General features: G+C 32.9%; 2 protein-coding genes and 1 non-coding gene across 4 annotated transcripts; 1 reads left to right on the top strand and 2 right to left on the bottom strand.

The window, feature by feature from the left end:
• The first annotated feature begins 1,845 nt into the window (after nucleotides 1–1,845).
• LOC108820427 (uncharacterized) lies at nucleotides 1,846–3,310 on the top strand. Of its 2 annotated transcripts, none has more exons than XM_056991743.1 (5): nucleotides 1,846–2,321; nucleotides 2,505–2,617; nucleotides 2,715–2,826; nucleotides 2,931–2,968; nucleotides 3,064–3,310. In XM_056991743.1, the coding sequence occupies exons 2-5, from the start codon at nucleotides 2,582–2,584 to the stop codon at nucleotides 3,187–3,189; spliced, it is 312 nt and encodes a 103-aa protein (XP_056847723.1). In that variant the 5' UTR covers nucleotides 1,846–2,321; nucleotides 2,505–2,581; the 3' UTR covers nucleotides 3,190–3,310. The 2 variants fall into 2 exon arrangements, with proteins under 2 accessions (XP_056847723.1, XP_056847722.1); XM_056991742.1 differs by having other exon boundaries at nucleotides 1,848–2,321; nucleotides 2,495–2,617; nucleotides 3,064–3,301.
• A 5,882-nt stretch (nucleotides 3,311–9,192) lies between these two features.
• On the bottom strand, nucleotides 9,193–9,266 carry TRNAI-UAU (transfer RNA isoleucine (anticodon UAU)). The gene has a single exon. It is a non-coding gene; the product is annotated as a tRNA-Ile (tRNA).
• A 5,375-nt stretch (nucleotides 9,267–14,641) lies between these two features.
• Nucleotides 14,642–17,320, bottom strand: LOC108822990 (sodium/calcium exchanger NCL). Its single transcript, XM_018596208.2, has 7 exons — nucleotides 16,889–17,320; nucleotides 16,386–16,571; nucleotides 16,123–16,304; nucleotides 15,887–16,032; nucleotides 15,536–15,815; nucleotides 15,150–15,464; nucleotides 14,642–15,066 (listed from the first exon to the last, which is right to left on the bottom strand). Exons 1-7 carry the CDS (start codon nucleotides 17,277–17,279, stop codon nucleotides 14,818–14,820), a joined length of 1,749 nt encoding a protein of 582 aa, XP_018451710.1. The 5' UTR covers nucleotides 17,280–17,320; the 3' UTR covers nucleotides 14,642–14,817.
• Between the last annotated feature and the right edge of the window lie 3,677 nt (nucleotides 17,321–20,997).

The following is a 20,997-nucleotide window of genomic DNA, read 5'->3' as shown; positions in this document are numbered from 1 at the left end:
TCCGTTTGAATAAGATTTACACACTAGTGTATTATACTTTTGATAGATGTTATGTCTTAACTATATTTATTTTTTTGAAACTATCTTAACTATTGTTGTTAATTTAATTACAAGGAATTACTATTGTTGTTAATTTAACTATTTGAATTAACAACAATAGTATAAACAGGTTACAAGGAATTACATTATAGTAGTCTAACTAGACTACTGCTGAAATATTCACCATAATACTGGAAAATAGACTAAATTCAATTATGATGAACTAATATATATGTATTGGTACATAAATATGTAATAAACTAGGATCGGCATGCCCGTAAAATTAACAAATAATTAAAGTAGTTAGAGTAAATGATTAATATAAATGGTTATTATTTTAAAATATACTATTATTTAAATTTTGTACATGCTATTGTATTTGAAAACTAAATAAATCATGTTATCTGAAAAATTAGTTATAATTTTTTAAAATGAATATACTTGTTATTTTTTAAAATATGGTTTTTCATGTTAAAAGGTTTAAGATGATTTCGAGAAACTTAAATTTGATCTAAACCAAATTCAGTTTTAAATATGTTACTTTATTTTCTTTCTATTAATTCTATTATTTATTTCCACAATATAAGGTTTTGTTATCTCAATATCTTTTTCAAATATTAAAATTTAATAAATCATATTATTCAAATTTTAATTGTAAGTACAGATTTTATAAAGTCAATTTTAAATCTATGTAACACAATTTTCTATTTTAAATAGTGTTATATAAAAAAATAAAGTAATGAGGAGGACTAACACACCAAAAGAGACTATAGCATATATATGAATATTGACCTATTTGTGTTTATATATTATAATAATATAATTTTGGTTTGAAAAATTTAATTATAATATTGTAATATTGGTTTGAAAATTTTAAATTATTTGCTGAAAGTAAATATTTATTGCAAGTTATAAAATGTATGTTTTTATTTAATTTTGTAATATCTTGAAAATATTACAGATTATGAGATTCTGAGGAGATGTTTAATATTTTCATGGAAATATATTTGTACCCGTGAAAGAGCTAGTTGAGTATAAAAATGAATGCTCCAATGTTGAGTCATCATCAAACTACTTCATTTCAATGGAGGTAAGTAGAGTAGGACTGGACATTTTATCCGTTAAAACTGGTTCGATTCATTATTCATCCGAAAGTTCTGGATATCCATCTGCAAACTTTCGAAGCAAAAAAAATACTAAAAATTAATATCCGTTAAAATCAAAGAAAATCACAAATATTAAAATTTTGGAAAGCGGATATCCGATACGATCCGACAATAAATAAATACATGTATATCTTAATTATAGTTAAAGTTTTAAATGTATAAAACTATATAACTATTATTCTAACATATGATTTGACAAATTATATTCACATTATTAATTATATAAAAGTATTACATAAAAGGAAGAGAAAAAAATTACGAGAATTATAACTTTTTCTTAAATTTTTTGTTATTATAATCGTTAACTAAATTAAAAAAGTTACAAAATGTGTAGATTCACTAATTCTTTTAATTTTTATCTTATATATCATGCAAAAAAAATATTTTACAAAACAATTTTATATCGAATTTTTAAGATTATTTGTATTAATCACAACAGATGAGATATTCGTAAGTATTCATAAATATCCGCAAATATTTAATTAATTTTTGGATATCCATTTTTCCGAATATCTGTATTTTCTCCGAAAGGAAAAAAATCGAAAAATTAGATATCCATAGCATATAAAACAAATCATAAATACCTTTAAAAATCCGGATATGCTATCCATTGCCTAGGCCTAAACTAGAATATATGTTTTGCGACATCTTTGCTTTATAAGCTAGCTCCACATCCTCCAGCTCCCATACGCATAAACATGTTTTTCGGAGATTTTTCTACATTTGCAAACTAAAACTCCAATCTACCCACTTAGTTTTTGAAAAACTTGGTTGTAAGTTGTATCTTTGATTATCGTAGCCTAGGCTTCGATGATGATTGTGATTCAAAATCATCATAAAAGATGGGAATACAAACAAAAGAATCGAATTTTAGCCTATCCAATCCTACCTTGGGCTCGATCACATGGAGAAGCTAAGTTAAAACAATACATGAAGATTCAGCCACAGAGTTGTCGGCAACAACAGACTCTGATTTACTCTCCACTTCTTTGAAGCACTGTAGTTTGCAGATTATGAAAAAGATGTAGAAACCTTGTTAAGTTTAGCCGGCTTTGTATTCTCTTTCGATCTCTCCACCAGTAGAGACGATCTGGATCATCCCTTCTTATAAATGAGGTAAGGAAATATAATACTCCCTTCGTATTTTACTTCATATCTGACAGGGAATATGAAATTGATGATATTCACAAGGTATCTCTTGGATTAACGTAAACCCAGATTGTAAATTGATATTCTCTATAAATTAGCAATGCAAGATTGTCGTGCTCACGTTGTCTTATTAAACCCAGGAAATTTCAGTATTTTCACAATGCCGTTGCCCTTATATTACCGAATACTATGGTTCTTACCTCCACCAGACCAAGTTATGGATCATTATGGAATATATGGCTGGTGGTTCAGTCGCTGACCTGGTGTGTTATTTCACTTCTTTGCTGAGTTGAGATATATATAATTGTTTCTATGGTGATGCTAATTATAATCCTCTTGTAAACAATATTGCGAGTGTAGCTTCAACCAGGTCATCCATTGGATGAAATTTCAATTGCTTGTATTACGGGTGGTCTACTTCATGCTGTTGAATATCTCCACACTGAGGGGAAGATCCACAGAGATATCAAAGGTTTTCTCTGCTAAATATGTTTTTAAATCTTAATGACCTTTCTTGGTTCAACTGTGTTCTCATTGCTTATTACCTGACAATTTGTTTTCTTCCTGTTTCTGCAGCCGCTAATATTTTGTTGTCCGAGAATGGTGATGTCAAGGTATTCTCTACTTCTGAAACTTAATTCAATAAATTCTTGTATGTCCGAGTCGTTTAGTTGCACTGCTGATCTCCAACTTCATTCACGCGTATCAGGTCGCGGATTTTGGTGTGTCTGCACAATTAACCCGGACAATATCGAGGAGAAAGGTGCTTATATCTTATTATTCTAATGAAGCTCCTGGTTCTCTGTCGTGTCTCATTCACTTTTCTACCCTGTAGCTGTGGCTTTGTGCACTTTCTGTTAGACTAAGTCACACTGCACATTTTTCTTTGCATGCTATTCCATAGTCTTAATCATTCTAATGTTCGAACATTTTCAAAATTTTATCTTATAAGTTGATCTCTGAAAGCTTAAGGACAGCCTGTAAAGGAGTGTGCAATTTGCGGTACGGGCTTGGGACGACCTTTTGGAGACCACAGCCCGCGCGGACCTGACCCGCCGTGACCCGCAAAGAGATGAGCCCGCTGCGGTACGGGACGGGACGGGACGGATCAACCTGTTTGACATCTCTAATTGGGTTCCAGGTTTAAAAACTTGTATAGATGATTTAATTTTTGAATTAGAAGTAAAATTAAAATAATATCACAACTAGATGATAACCCGCGCCCTGCGCGGGATGAGTTTTCTCAAAAATGCTGTATTTAAATATTATAAATAACATATAGTTTATTACCAATAACTATTTTTACATTTGATTGGAGATGGACATTCGGGTACCATTTACTTCGGTTTTGTTCTGTTCGGTTGAAATCTTTGCCGATTCGGTTTGAATTTGGTTCGGATAACCCATTAAAATCATTTAAGAAATATTAAAGTTCATACATACTTTAAATGTTTCAAAATATAAAAATAAAAATAATATATAACATATAAATATCAATAATGTATGCCAAATACATAATATTAACATAAAATTGGTTTATCTTAAATATTTGAATAGGAAATCAATAGATATTCTAAATACTTTTGATGTCTTGAGTACCGTTTAGCTATTTTAAAATATGTATTTTTAACTAATTTTATATATTTCTAAGAATTTTGGACAACTTAAAAATATCTTATATATTTTGTATATTCTTCTAGATATTAAATTTAAAAATAAATAATATATATTTAAGTATATAAATCTGCTTCGAATATACACGATATCCGAATTTTTTTGGTTCAAATCGAATTTGGTTCGATTCTCCAGATACCAAAATTTTAATCTAACCAATTTTAGTTAAAGTTAAGTACTAATTCTTCGGATTGCATTTGGTTCAGTATTTTGGATTCAGATTTTTTGCCCAATCCTATATTTTTATTGTAACAAAATTTTAATCTACATGATGATGGTTTGCATTGATTTTGGGTATGCAACAATTTTTAAACCAAAACACATTATACTATGTATGTAGCCCATTTGGTTAAATATTAAAAAATGTTCTACGCTCATTTAAGGAAACCAGTGTGCTGAAATAAAAACGTTGCCATTTCAGATTATCAAAATCGACACTTTAAAGTTCAAATTACTCTCAATCGGTGTTGTGACGAAGAAACATGGATTAGAATTAGGAAATAAGTATTTTTCTGCAATCCATATTCTCGTTCCATATTCTCGCTAGATGATTCAATAGCTTCTAAATATATATTCAATGTATCCATCTCTTTTAAATTTTTTAAAAAATATTAATTAATAAATCACACATGCTAGAGTAATCAACTGTTTTTCAATTAATATATATATGGGATTAGAGTAATCACATAAATAAAACAATACTTCTTGTTTATTTACAATATTTTTATGGTAAATAAATCAAAATAATTATTATATTATTTTATATGGTATATAATTAAATTTCAATGAAATTGACATAGATATATAGTATATTTCAATATAAATATTTATTATCATATGATTTTATTAACATATGTATATTTCCTGTAACAATAAATTCAAACCATTAATTCCAAAATTTATCGAAATATTCATTATATATATATATATATATATATATATATATATATATAAACATAGTGTCTTCAGAGTGCTATTATATAAACATAGTGTCTTCATAATGCTATTAAAAAAATATATAAATATATATATATAAACATAGTGTGCTCAGAATGCTATTAAGAAAAATAACAAAAGACGTTAGTTTAGTATGATATATATAGTCACATAGGGATAAAGTTTAGTGTCAACCCCAAAAATTCATAAAGTTTTGTGTCAAACGAATATTCGCGAAAATACAACCCCAAAAATTCATAAAGTTTAGTTTATATAATTTATTATTTTGGAAAGTATTATATGCAGGAGAAAAAATTTAGAAAACATTGACTATTATATTTGACTATATAGTTAACCTGATCGAATATTTATGGAGACAAAATTAATTAATATATGATTTTGGAAAGTATTATATGAAAGGGAATAAAATATAGGATATTATTTAATGATACTTTCACTCCATCCAATATTATTTTGCAGTGTCAACAGTTATGTTGATTCCTTAATTAAAAAGTCAATGTGCTTAATTTAAGTGATTGCATGAAATTTATGGACTTCTTTTTGAAAGTATTGTACAATCAGTTATAACTTATAAGCCAACTAACGTAAAACTTAAGTATATATATGTTTAGACAAAAATATATATACAATATTATCTTGGCCAAAAACCCAACTAATGTTAATATTATATATATGTTTAGACATATGTTTATACAATATATTGGCCTAACCAAAAAACATGAACTTAATTAGGCTGATTTGAAAAGACATTTTACTTAATTATTTGGTCCATATTAGTTTTATAGACATTGTTAACAAATATATATGAGTTATGATCATTATTCATTGTATCAGAATTTGATAATGGGATATGAAATGGTTGTTATCAAAACGGGTTATTCATTAACAAAATGAATAACGCAATTGAAATGTTAAGTATGTAAAATTTATCGGAATGTTCATTATGGAAATAAAATGAAAACGATAATTATGGATGCTAATTAATATGGAAACGTAATTCATTCACGGTATACATATTTATAATGTATTTTCAATCATACAGAAAAAACGCTAAAGGAAAGAGGACACAACACTTTATATTCATTAATAATTTTTAAAAAATTTATTAAACCTTTTCTTTTCTTTTCTTATTTATTTAAAATCATTTTTCAGAACCTTTTATTCATTATAAAGAAATTTTGTATTACTAAAATACCATATAGAGTGTTGTCAGGTGAGAACGGGTAACTAATAGTTCCTTTACCTATAAAGTTTCATCAACCTATATTTATGATTTTATTTTCCTTATTACCGAATGAAAACCGCCGTTCAATGAATATTTAATAAAATTTGGTCTTAACTATATATTGTACGAAAATGTTAACTATGGAAACTGTATCGCTATGTTATATATGGAAAAAACAATTACGCTCATGATTGATTGAAATAATAAGTAAGGGATTGATTATGTGTATACTCTTAATAATACTAAACTTTGGACTGATTTATTAATGGCATATACATGTAATTTTTTCTAGTAATGTAAGGGTTTTTTCAAGATGGTTGTGAGAGTAAATGTGAACATGCCATCTAGGAAATGACATTATGTAAATAGCACATGAAGTGAATGTTATTTTTTTTAGAGCTTCTAAAATAATATATAGGAGATGTGACAAAGAGTTTTTATAATTATGGTAACTACAAACTAAGAATATGCCTCAAATATCAATCAAGAATCCGAGATTGGTGATACCGAATGTGACTATAATGTACAGTGAAACCTCTATAAATTAATACTCTATAAATTAATAATTTCTATAAATTAATAAATTTTGCCGGTCCCAAATTGGGCTAGTGTTAAATATAACACAAATCGATAAAATAATAATATTTTTAAAACTTCTATGTAAATATATAGTCCCCTTAAAATCATAAATTAATAATCTATCTATATATAATTTTTATATAAGTACAAGCTAAATATTATATTGTTGGTTTTATATTCACAATGAAAATTCTTTGTTTTTCTTAACATTTCAATATATTTTAATAATATTTGGTAAAATTATACCGAAAACCACTTAACAATTCTATGAAACATAAAAATATAAACAAATAAGATAATAAAAAAATATGAAAGTCAAATTTCTAAAATTTAAACAATGTACATACGGTAAAATAAAATATTTTTTTTTATAAATAAAAATAATTAAAAATAGAAAAAATCTAAATAAGGAAACTTTTGTAAATTAATATCTCTATAAATTAATAAAATTTCAAAGTCCCAACATTATTAATTTATAGAGGTTCTACTGTATTATGTTACGGAGGCCATATATTAGTTAATGTGGATTAGTAATCACGCATCAATATCATTATGCAAAAAAGGCAACAAAATAATACGCCTTCCTATAATTGGAATGAAGGAATCAAATTTTAACATAATTAAAAAAACATAATACATTGACCCTGAATTTATGTGTATTGCCGTAATTGATAAAGTTTCAATAAATTATGATAACCAAAAATACTCTGAATATGGAAGACTTGTCCGATTTAATCGTAGAGTAATCAATATTTAGAATCGTTTAAATAATCAATAATTGCATTTTTTGGAATAGGATTATGGTTGTATCATAAAAATAAAAAAATATAAAAATTACGATAAACATAAAATATAAAAATAAATATATAAATATATGTTTTCACGAAACGATGGATAAAATATAAATAAAATATAAAATATGACAACTACCACTATTATAAGTATGAGCATTATATTAACAATATATATATATATATATATATATATATATATATATATATATATATATATATGTTCTTGGAACAAAAATATATATATATGTTCTTTTGTTGCAACAAAAATATATATATTTTTTATGTTAGTATGAGCATTATAACTTCAGTTGAGAAAGAATACATCACCAAAATATCACCAAAATATAAAAGAAGTATACATAATGTTATTGTCTGTATAAACATAAACTATAAAACAGGCGTATAAAAGTGCCATTTTAATCACCAAAAATGGCATGAGAAGTAAACGTAAAGCACATCACGTAAGGCAATACACGTATTGTAACCACCGCATGATCATAAATAATATAACATAAAGCAATACACGTATTAATAACATTTATTCCCTATTCAATATAACATATGTCCATTAGAATGTCATGAGAAGTAAATACTCTAGGCAAGGATGGGCTTTTAAAAAAATGGTGTGAGGTTAAATGTGGAGATGCCACATAGGAAATGACACATATGTAATAAACACATGAGCAAAAGGTTACTTTGATTAGTGGTCTCCTCGAATAATAGTAAGGGGATTATAATGAGGTTATCAGAGATTGGATCATAAAATTTGGGGGCAAGAGAGGAGATGACTTCCCCAAAATAGAGAAAAGTGAGAAGATATAAGATGGTCTTTGAAGCTCGACCATGTTAGCATTGAGTTTCAAATTAAAACTTGATTTCTAAAACCAAATATAACTTGTTTTTGGTCTTAGTATTTTTGGTTCAGACTGGGCTTGAACCCGTGATCTTCGGTTCATAAGACCAACACTCTAATCAACTGAGTTACGATAACTTTAAAATAAAATTATGTGTTAACATAAAATGAAGAATTTATTAAGAGCAGTTGTTAAATGCTAATACTTATGTTTATGACGATTATGTACATCAGTAGCGATACGCAACCATTATTTGATTCATTTCATCTTTAATTTCCTCTCTTTGTTTTCTGCAATTGATGCTGTCGTTTTCATCACCTGCAGAATTGTTAATGACGGTTTCCATCACCGGCGGAGGTTCTATCACCTTCAACCCAAATAAAAAAAGCTTAGAGAAAGAAGAAGAGAAATGGGAATCGCAGAAAACAAAAAAAGAGAAGAATAATAAAATAAAAAAGCTAGATAGATTGGCATTTCTTTTTTAGTTATTATTATTATTATTATTATTATTATTATTATTATTATTATTATTTATTATTATTATTATTATTAATATTATTATGAGTAAATATGAATGACTTAATTTCGAATTAAAATAAATCAAAACAATATTACAATTAGAAATCGGGCCATAAGATATGGAGAAAGAGAGAAGAGATGACTCATCCAAGATAAAAAAAGTGAAAAGATCGGCGATGTTAGCATTGGGTTTTAGGTTTAAAACTTGATTTCTAAAATTAAATATAACTCCCTTTTGGTTCCGGCGGGTCTCGAACCCGCGACCTTCGGCTCATAAGACCAACGCTCTAACCAACTGAGCTACGGGACCTCTACAATAAAATTATGTGTTAACACAAAATGAAGAAATTATTAAGAGTAGTTGAATGCTAATACTTATGTTTATGGCAATTATGTACATTACTAGCAAGCCAATCATCAGTTTTTTAGTCTCATCTTTAATTTTCTCAAAAATTGATAAATTTCAGTCCCATGAGTGAGATTACAAGTGTACTCTAGTTTCTTTTGCAACAACAAGTAATAACATCCGCAATAGTAGTAGAAGAAGGATACAAAAAGGGTAGGATATGATAATATACCTGAGACACAAGAAACATAATATATAAGCTTTCAAACAAACATAATCACTGAAAAATCTCAGGAATTTAGCTAAAGTTTACACTCTCAAATCCATAACATGAGAGACAAAATAACAAAACATGCTATAGAACAAACTCAGCTCTTGTCACCAAACCTTTTTGAACTAAGACCAGCCAAACCAGTAATCCATAATATAAACCAGACCCTAAGAGAGTATGGGTAAACCAAATATGCTATGAAACATGTCCAAAGAGGATAAGTTGTGCGGAAGCTAGCAAAACCTCCCATCACCAGTAAAACTATAAGAATAACCAACACTTTCGATGAGAAGTTCCACGTTAGTCCTCTTAGGTTAACGATCACTAAGAACACCGAGAGACAGAGAATGTTATTCATTGTCACTCCACCACATAGATGTGACAAAACAAACACCATGAAGGAGGGCTATAGTAAGCTATAAAGAGATAGAAAGATGGCTCAGTTCATTAAACAAACAGACATGGGAGAAAGTTATGGAAGTTGTTCTGATCTTTTTGCGAGAGGCGAAGATGATGGCAGAGACAGCTTCACTTGAGTTGGTGGCTGAGGCAAAGCAATGAAAGAAATGAAGAAAGATGGGATCCATGTTGCTGCTAAGAAGCTATTAAATGTGTCCACTAAAGGATCAGCAAATGACTGCTCCTGAGAGTAGCAAAAAATCTTCTTTATTGGTGATCCATTTCGGGTCCGCAATCTCCCCTGATTCCTCATCATTCTCACCATTTTCATTATCTCACAACAGAGCATGCTCTCTCTTTGTTTGCTGCACAAGACACACAAAAAGTAAGTTCTAGAGAGAGTTTTAAATGAGGTATCTGTAACGCCCCGACCGCCTACGGTTAATAGGTCTTCCACGCCAGCTCACTCGTCATGTGGGTGGCCCGTTCCGTCTGACAGACAGTGCATTAATTTTTACAAAGGCTTGAAATCATTGTTTACTAACCCTGAAATCACCACATGACATTTCCCCGTGCTTTGATCTCACTCGCACGCTATCGCGAATAACTCTGGAGTTCTATACGGATGTTTGTTGGAAAATATAAGCGCACTTTGTTGATATAGGTATTCAAATCAATTGTCTTAAGTCTTTCCATATATCACAATTCGGGATGTTACAATTCACCTCCTCTCAAAAAATGCAACGTCCTCGTTGCGCCCACGACATGTCTCAAGACGCCTCTCGGGTCAGAAACCAGCTCAGATACCATTTGTAACTCCCCAACTGCCCACGACTAATGGGCCTCTTACGCCCGCTCACTCGGGCCGTGGGCTCCATCGCGTGTTACGGGTGGTGCATTAATTTTTCTAAAGGCTTAAAATCATTGTTTACTGATCCTATAATCGCCACATGACATTTCCCTGTGCTTTGAACTCACTCACACGCTGTGAACAGCTGTTGACTCACTAAGTCAACTGTTGACTCTAGAATTCTAAACGGATGTGTGCTAGAAAAAGTAAACGCACTTTGGTGACATAGATAACCAAATCAATTCTCTTAATCCTTTCCATATATCACAACTTGGGATGTTACAGTATCATCAACAATGTATCTCTCTTTCTTTCACATGGAAATGGTTAAGGTACTTCATTGTTCTAGTACCGACATCAGGAGCAGAAGGACAAGCATCTCCCATTGCCTGAATAAGCCAACGCTTAATCCCACATATAAACTCTTCATGATCAACTTTCTCATCAAGAGTCTTGTCAAAATCTTAGAGAACTTTTCCAACGCTTTGTCAAAATTTTGGAGAACTAATGTAACAACCTGTCCCGTGGGATCTGGACTGGTCCTGCAGAGCACTGCCCCATCTCTTCACTTGTAAACCCTGAGCTATCTTCAGGTAGGTTGTTGATGTCAATTGGTGACAACTTATCCTGTGAAATAGTTGTTATAGGGTGAGATCATGGGTTCGAGGAACGCTTAGCACACCAACAACATACCTTGAAAAAGCTTAAGATTTATATGTGAGGGGTTATAGTTGGTGCTTTTCAGGGCCAACCTAAATCCCATGGGCGGGTAGCTACAACTAATTTATTTATTTGCACATGTGCAGTTGTCAAACTTATAGAAGAAGAGACAACTAAAGTACAGATACGTGAACTTTGTTTTAAATTTTGAACCATGTAGTATCCATTTTAAATTAACAGTAATTATTTATTTATTTATTTATGATATTTAAGTATTTAAACGATAAATAAATGATAAATATTATGAAAATATATGCACTTTTAAACGATAAATAAAATTAATTTGATTTTACTTAATTATAATAAAAGATAATTATAGTTCAGTTGGAATTTGAAAGAATATATGTAACTCAATATACTCACAACATGAGTGGCTTGACTAATCCAACTTATATATAAAATTATATATTTAACTATAATAAGAATATATAGTTTTATAATAATAATTTATTTTATAAATGTAAACTTTTAGGATGACTCAAAACATATTTACAAATGAAAATAAAAGATTAACTAACAGTTACAGTTTAGTTCTTTTATAAAATTTATATATATGCATGATATTATAGAGTATTATCCTTATATTAATTTATGTAATTTGGAATCAGACATGTTAGTTTATTTTTTTATTTTATTCTAAGAACAATATATCTTAACTTACACATAATCTTCCTCAAATATATTTACATTTCTAAGACATCAACCAACATAAATGCAAATAAGAAAATAAATCATAATTTTAATATATTTAAAATAAAAAATATTATAGTTGAATTTAGAGAAATATATGCATTTCAATATATCCAAATGATAACTAAATCGACTGTAAAAACAAAACCGACCAGATATAACATATCTAAATTCATATGTCAAATTAAATTAATATAATATTATTAATATAAGCTATGCATACTAATTATAAATTAAAAGTAAATAAAAAATAATTAGTATAGTATATTTATTTTATAAATTTTGATACTCGTGCATGAATACGGGAAAATCACATCGTAAGAAAAAAACAGAGGGTTTAATTTTACTACTCCATTGACATTAGAAAAAAAAAACAGAAAGTATTCTTGATATACCGAAATAAACTATTTTTTCATGAAGTTATATGTACACTTGTCACAGTACAATGTCTACTGATTTGTTTCCATATCACATTCTAAATGCATCTTTTTGTCTAACTGTAAGCAAAATCTGGCATTTTACAGCCTGTGCAAGTCGTGTCTATGGACTAGAGTTTGGTTATGTTACAAAACATTGTATGGTCTTCTCTTCGGGAGAATAGTAGGAACAACACTTGTATGTTGGAGAATGATAGCAACAACAAAAAACAAATTATGCTGTACATTTTCTCCATTGTCACGTAGTAGCCAAGAAACTAAATTAAAAGATGCAGTTTTCTGACCATTCACACACACACACATATATGTGCACAAACAAAAAGAAAATATAAAATTTCAAGAAACTATGTTTTATTCTCTTCTTCTAAGGCTTCGATTGGTGACTAGTAGATGAATGGAAACCATGAATAAAATGAAAAATAAAATTTTATTTGAGGAATAGAAAAGAAATATGAATTTTTGTTCATTGTGTTTCTATCAAAATTGCTGAGAAAAAAATTTCTTTATAAATTCATGCTTCCATGAGGAATTTAGAGGACAAATGTGGAACATACCTCTCAATAATTTGACTGGATATTCAACTTAACTTGTATAAATTTTAAGGAACAATAAATTCATCTTAATTTTTTTTCTTCAATATGGTCACCAACTAGAGCCAAGTTTCCTTCATATTTTAACCCAATAGATTAGACTTTGCATACCTCATGATCTTCCCTTTGCATCATTTATGTGCATTATTTTTTTGCACAATTTTTTCACAAAAAAGGGACATGATCATTGTGAGTTACTGCTTCTTCCTTCTTCATTCCAACACTTTAATCATCTCAGTTGCTACACACGTATCAAGCCCAACATCTTCTTCTTGCTTTTTCTTCGCATCTTCTTCTTCATCATCATCTTCTGCTTGCAGCTACTTCTCATTCTTCGCAGCTTCTTCCTCTCTAATCATTTCAGCGGCTATCAAGAGAAGGATTAATAGTAACCAATATTTTCATACCCACTCCTCAAGCTCAGCAGCTTCTTCAGCATCATCATCATCTTTCTTAAAGAAAAATGAGTTTGTGTAACGAGAGTGAAAGAACCACCGAACTTTGAAGAACTTTGTTTATTTTGAAATTCAAAAAAAAACTATGAGTTGAGAGAGCGAGCAAGACTGTCTCCTCTTATAGCCTAATTGAGTTTGAATTAGGTAAAAAACGTATCGTAAATGTACTAAATAGTGAAAATAAAGTGAAAACATTTTTAAGATTCTATATGACAATAGAATCTTGAATGTATGAGGGATATCTGTTCTTTGACTTGCACATAGGAGAGGAGAGGAGACGTATATTTTTCTTGTGTGTCTCCTTTCACGTAAATGTACTAAATAGAATTTATTCAGGCTATGAATGAGATTACGAGTAAAATCTACTCTTTTCTTTTATTTGCAATATCCATGAATAAGAAAAGAATGAATAAAAGAATAGGAGAATAATATTATTGTAACATCCATGAATAACAACCATTGATTGTTTCAATCTCATCTCAGGCTATGAATGAGATTATAAGTAAAATTTGGCTATGAATGAGATGATCACAAGTAAAATTTATTCTTTCTTTTTTTCTTTGCAACATCGATGAATAAGAAAATAATGGATAAAAAGGTAGGAGAATAATATTACTGTACACCAATAGCCAACCATTAATTGTTTCGATCTCATCTCAGACTATGAATGAGACTACAAGTAAAATCTACTCTCTTTTTTTTCTTTCCAACATCCATGAATGGATAAAAGGGTAGGAAAATAATATTACTGTAACATCCATGAATAACAACCATTGACTGTTTCAATCTCATGATGAGATTCTCATCTCAGGTTAGGCTACGAATAAGATTACAAGTAAAATCTACTATATTTTTTTTTGTAACATCCATGAATAAGAAAAAAATGGTTAAAAAATAGGAGAATAATATTACTGTACACCAAAGAAATAAGAAAGATAATATATCTTTATTCTTTAATAGTGAGTATTTCAAACAACCATCATCACTGACAAATCTCAAGAACTAACTTTAAGTTATACACTCACAAATCCATAACATAAAGAGAGAAATAAAAGCAAAACACGCCAAGAACAAACTCAAGTCTTGTCACCAAATCTTTCGAACTACGACCAGCCAAACCAGTAATCAAGAATATAGACCAGACCCAAAGAGAATGGGTAAAGCAAGTAAGCTATGAAACATGTCCAAAGAGGATACGTTGTGCGGAAGCTAGCAAAACCTCCCATCACAAGACAAACTATGAGAATCACCAACACTTCTGATGAGAAGTTCCATGTTAACCCTCGAACGTAGACGATTGCTAAGAACACCGAGAGACACAAAATGTTGTTCATTGTCACTCCACCACATAGCTGCAAAACAAACACCATTAAAGAGGGTTTTAGTAAACTATAAAGAGATAGAAAGATGGCGCAGTTCATTGAAATAAACAGACCTCAGAGAATGTCAAGGAAGCTGTTCTGATCTTTTTGCGGGAGGCGAAGATGATGGCAGAGACTGCTTCACTTGAGTTGGTGGCTAAAGGCAAAGCGATGAAGGAGATGAAGAAAGATGGAATCCCAGTGGCTGCTGAGAAGTTGTTAACTGTGTCCACTAAAGGATCAGCAAACGCAGCTGCAATGGCTGCTCCTAAGAGTAGCAACAAAGCTGCTTTGATAGTGATCCATTTCGGGTCTGCAACCTCTCCTGATTCCTCATCATTCTCACCATTCTCATTATCTCCCAACAGAGCATGCTCTCTCTTTGTTTGCTGCACAAGACACAGACAAAGTTAGTTCAATAGAAGTTTTAAAATATGGTATCTGTCTCTCTCTTTCTCACCACATGGAAATGGTCAAGGTACTTCATGGTTCTAGGACCAGCATCAGGACCAGAAGGACCAGCAGCTCCCATTGCCTGAATAAGCCAACGCTTAATCCCACGGACAAACTCCTCTTGATCAACTTGCTCATCAAGAGTCTTGTCAAAATCTTGGAGAACTTTTCCAACAGCATCATCCTTGTCAAAATCTATATCTTCAAAGCTGATCCCAATGATAAGCGCCTTAAGCTCAGCTGCTGACAAGTGTCCGTCCTTGTTTGCATCAATCGTCTCAAACAACCTGATAAACAGAGTATCTTTTAGCACAAGGTAGAGGAGTCCTTATTAAATGCTCACTCTACCATGACTTACCTTCGAATGACATGTTCATCAGGCTGACCTTCATCATTAAGAAGCCTTCCCAAAGCATGTTGTTTCAAGTGCCTTAAGATTCCTGATATAACATGCTTGTGTTTTGCAAAAGCAAGCCGTCTCCTTTGGATCCACGGTTGGAAGACCTATATAGATAATCATCATACAATGGAAGAATAAATCTCATAAACACCAATGTAATGGAAGTTAAAGTCCTGAGGATATGATTTTTTTACCTGATATACGCAGTAAGAGATCAACATTAGAACCGAGAGGATAAGAGCAACCAACACAGCCAAATGTCTTCCAGAAGTTGAGTCCAACATCTGAGGAAGCTGGACAATGATGAACGGAATAACCGATATAGCCATGATTCTTGCAGCATAGCTGGTCCAAACATCAACAGTTACACCAGAATCTACAAACACACACAGTAAATAAATATAAATAAATAAAAAACACTTTCTGTTGGTTGTTACATAAGACACTTTATGGTTACCTTTAAGATGGAAGCCTTTGGTGTCTTGGTTGTTAACAGCAATGGTGTCACGAAGGTCACATTTGCCAACAACAGTGCAAGTTCCCCAGATGACAGTGAGAAGCATAACGGTGGAGCCAGCGAGCAAACCCATTCCAACAGAGACTTGGGTTTGTGCAGTGGCTGCGTCTCCAGAAAGTCCAGACACTGAAACAAAACACCAACACATACATAAAGATTCAAGACCCATCAGGACAAAAAGAGCAAAGATCAAAACTTTACAGTAAAAAAAGTTATATTAACACAAGAAAACATAAGTTTCATTTTTTTTTGTGACAATTCCATCTGTTACCATCAAATTATCATTGTCATTCACTATTTGATTCAAAGATTCACTTTTAAAAAAGAAATTCAGACAAGAATCTGTCTTTTTTCCGACATAACTCGCAAAGCAGAGGACTTGTCGGAATCTAATATCGAAAGTTCCAAACTTTCACAAAAAAAGGAAGAATATTTTACTGTACCCATGATCAGCATAGCGTCAGGAAGAGCTCCGAGCATGGGAAGAAACAAACCACCGACGATTCCAGGTCCCAAGATTTCGAGCAAAAGCTCACTTCCGGCGGAGAGATACGTCGCCGCCGTGAACATGAGAAACCCATAAACCAAGATCAAGAAAACGTTCCCAAGAGCTGTTTTAGTACACGGCATGAACCCATACGTCTGCTCACAAGCTTCCTCTTCGGCAGAGACCACAGTTTTGATGATCGATCTGGAGTTGACCAGAGGTTCGCCGGAGTTGACTCCATCGGAGACGAGATCAGTGGAAGATGGGTTTAGGGAGACGAATCTAGCATAAGCGGAGGAAGTGAAGAAGAGAAGGAAGAGGAGAGAGATCAGAGATCTGAATCTCATGATTGGTTTTCTGTTTTGATTGAGTAAAAAAAAGTCAAAGAGGAGGAGGACGTTAAAAGAGTGTATCTTATATACACATGTACATGTATGCTCTGTATGATTGGAGCTTTTATTGACTGAGGTAGATATACATCGTGTGGGGCAGTTCTTTTGTGGGAAGATGAAACAGAGCAGGGTTGTTTTACCATTTTAACCATAACGTTCCCTTTTACTTCTTTGATACCGAGGCGATTTTCAAGGAGATTGGCGATACTGAGTGCGACGGTTCTAGGGTTCGATCTCGATGGACTCGGCGGCTTCGCCGGACCTTCAAAACTCTCCGATGGTTGTCAAGGATGATCAGAGGGAGGTTCTGGGGACGGATTTACAGAAGATCGGGTTGGAAATAGATCAGATGAAAACGAAGGGGTCATCGATTGGTTCTGAGGGTTCATCGAAGGGGTCAGGAGAGGCAAAGGAGGAGCATACCGGTCTGATTGGTGGGAAGGAAGCTTCATGGGTGGAGGTAGCGCAGGAGAAGAAGGTGTTAAAGAAATATGATGCGGAGATATCAAGCAAAGATGGGGTTCACATGGTGGAGATTCCAAATGAGGTTCTGGAGAATCCTACGCCACTATGGGAAGACTTCATTGTTGGAAAGTTCTTGGATCTGGCTCCTCACGTAGCTAAGGTGCACATGGTTCTCAACAAAATATGGAAGTATGGCGACTCAGCTATGAAGGTGGATGTGTATGAGGAAAACCCTACTACTATGAGGTTTAAGGTTTCAAATCAGAAAGCCAGGGAGAAGATTCTGCGTCGTGGAATGTGGAACATTGCTGGAGTACCAATGATTGTCACGAAATGGACCCCGAGTTCAGTGGATGACAAGCAGGAGGATGAAGCAATCCCTATGTGGGTGCATCTGGAAAAGGTTCCTTTACATATGTACTCATGGAAAGGCATAAGCTTTCTCACTAGCACGGTTGGTGTTCTGGTAAAACTGCATCCAGAAACCATTGCTTGTACGAACCTTGAGGTGGCTAAGGTGTTTGTCAATGTAGATGTTTCAAAAACGTTGCCAAAGGAAATCAATTTTTCGAAGAATGGGAAGCAGTTTGTAGTAAAGTATTACTACCCATGGCTTCCGGCAAGATGTAATCACTGTGATAAGTGGGGGCATGGAGAAGCGGTCTGTGCAGTGAAGGCAAAAGGGAAGAAGAGGGCTGAGAGTACTCCAGTTGCGGTATCAAAATCACAGGATAAGAAAGAGGAGATTGGTAAAGAGGTGGAAACTGTTAATGTCTGTATTGATGAGGAAGTTGCTAAATCTCATGATGTTAAAAAGGGAGTAGCTAATGAAGAAGTCCCAAAGGTTTTACAAGAGGAGGATAAGTGTGAGGGTGTGAAGGATCCAAATGACTGGTCTCTTGTATCTCCGGGGAAAATAGGCAGACTCTCAGTTAGTTCAAGCCAGAAGGAGCAAGGAGTCTTAATATCTGCTTCTAAGTTTTCATTGCTGAGCACTGAAGAAGAAAAGGAAGTTGATAAAGAAGATGGTGAAATAATTTCTGAAGAGCAGATTCTGGATGTTGATGAAGTAGAAGAGGAGGAGCTGATAGATAGAAGCTTATTGGATCAGCAAATAAGAGAGGAGGTAAAAGTGGGTAGACGTGGTCGCAAGCCTAAAGCTCTGGATGCAAATCCAGTGAGCACTAGGACTAAGTCACAAAAACATTAACATGTCAAGCTTCTTCTGGAATGTACGTGGATTCAACAAAAATATTAAGCAATCTGCGGTACAAGAGTGGGTAAGAAGAAACAATATGCAATTTGGATGTATTTTGGAAACTAGGGTGAAGGAGAAAAAGGCTGAGAATATTTTGAAGAATGTGTTTAAAGATTGGTTCTACTTGACTAATTATGAGCACAGTCAAGGTGGGAGGATTTGGTTTGCTTGGAAGGATGAGGTTTGTGTGACTCCGGTGCTCAAGACGAATCAGCTTATCACTTGTTCTATTGGGTTACCAAATCAAGAAGAGTTTTTCTATACCAGTGTTTATGCTAGCAACTCGTTGGAGGAGAGAAAGGAGTTGTGGTCTGACCTTTGTCTTCACAAGGATTCTGTTTTATTCAAAAATAAAGCCTGGATTATTGTTGGTGACTTTAACGAGATTTTGGATGCAACTGAGAGTTCAAGTTTTGAGGATCAGGGAAGGCTTCCGTGTGGTATAAGGGATTTTCAGAAGATGGTATTGCACTGCAATCTTTCAGATATGGGTTATCAGGGGCCTTTATTCACATGGTGCAATAAGAGAGAGGAGGGGATAATCTGCAAAAAGCTTGATCGGGTTTTACTAAATGATGCTGCGTTACTAAGATTTCCAAGTGCTTACTCAGTGTTTGAAGCAGGTGGTTGCTCTGACCATATGAGGTGTAAAATCCAGATTCTTCCTCTTTATGAGAAGCTGCGAAGACCTTTTAAGTACGTAAATGCAATTGGTAGACTTCCAAGTTTTCTTCCTATGGTGAGAAACTATTGGGAATCTACTCAACAGCTTTTCCACTCCACTTCTGCGATGTATAGGTTCTCTAAGAAGTTAAAAATTCTTAAAGCTGCTATCAGAGTTTTGGGAAGAGAGCAGTTGGGTAATCTTACAAAAAAAGCTAAGGAAGCTCATTCTATTCTTTGTGAGAAGCAGGAGATCACATTGGCCAGACCAAGTAGTATTGCTATTCAAGAGGAAGCAGAGGCTTATGAGAGATGGTTGTATGTTGCTGAGCTTGAAGAAGATCATCTAAAGCAAAGAGCGAAGCTTCACTGGTTGGAGAAAGGTAACCAGAACAACAAGACCTTCCACAATGCTATAAGTTCTCGTCATGCTCAGAATACCATTCGTGAGATTCAGTGTCATGATGGCAGTATTGCTACTTCTCAGACAGAGATTAAAGCTGAGGCAGAGAGGTTTTTCTCAGAGTTTCTAAACCAGTCTCCGGATGATTATTTAGGCACTTCTACAGAAGAGTTGCAGGACTTAATGGAGTTTCGGTGTACAGAGGTTGACTGTCATATGCTTGAAGCTGAGGTTTCAGAGGAGGAGATTCGAAAGGTGTTATTTGCAATGCCTTCAAACAAATCACCTGGTCCTGACGGATACCCAAGTGAGTTTTTTAAAATTACTTGGCCCATTCTAGCTCATGATTTCACAGTTGCTGTTCAGTCTGTCTTCCGGTTTGGGTTTCTTCCCAAGGGTGTGAATTCAACAATTCTAGCTCTGGTCCCCAAGAAAGTAGACTCAATGGTGATGAGGGATTTCCGACCTATAGCCTGCTGTAATGTTCTTTATAAGGTGGTGTTTAAGATTCTTGCGAACAGGTTGAAGATGATTTTGCCTCGAGTGATTACTGCGAACCAGTCTGCTTTTATTAAAGGCAGGCTTCTTATGGAAAATGTACTTCTTGCTTTGGAACTTGTAAAGTATTATCACAAAGATGGTGTCTCTCCTAGATGTGTGATGAAGATTGACATATCAAAGGCATTCGACTCAGTGCAATGGAAGTTTGTGCTTCAGATTCTTGAGGCCTTGGGAGTTCCGGGTAAATTCATTCATTGGATCAATCTTTGTATCTCCACTCCGTCTTTTTCTGTTCAAGTTAACGGAGAACTAGCGGGTTACTTCCAGAGTGCTAGAGGATTGAGGCAGGGATGCTCCCTCTCTCCCTACCTGTTTGTTCTGTG

The sequence above is a fragment of the Raphanus sativus genome, chromosome 8, assembly GCF_000801105.2.
Source record: "Raphanus sativus cultivar WK10039 chromosome 8, ASM80110v3, whole genome shotgun sequence".
Lineage (NCBI taxonomy): Eukaryota > Viridiplantae > Streptophyta > Magnoliopsida > Brassicales > Brassicaceae > Raphanus > Raphanus sativus.
This window is presented reverse-complemented; position numbering and strand designations above follow the sequence as displayed.

Coding starts and splice junctions, on each gene's coding strand:
- LOC108822990 (XM_018596208.2), bottom strand. CDS start 17,279: ATGAGATTCAGATCTCTGATCTCTCTCCTCTTCCTTCTCTTCTTCACT. Junction 16,305..16,385: donor CAAAGGCTTCCATCTTAAAG/GTAACCATAAAG, acceptor GTGTGTTTGTAG/ATTCTGGTGTAACTGTTGAT. Junction 15,067..15,149: donor CTTCCTTGACATTCTCTGAG/GTCTGTTTATTT, acceptor TTTGTTTTGCAG/CTATGTGGTGGAGTGACAAT.
- LOC108820427 (XM_056991743.1), top strand. CDS start 2,582: ATGGAATATATGGCTGGTGGTTCAGTCGCTGACCTG. Junction 2,618..2,714: donor GTGGTTCAGTCGCTGACCTG/GTGTGTTATTTC, acceptor TTGCGAGTGTAG/CTTCAACCAGGTCATCCATT. Junction 2,827..2,930: donor GATCCACAGAGATATCAAAG/GTTTTCTCTGCT, acceptor CTGTTTCTGCAG/CCGCTAATATTTTGTTGTCC.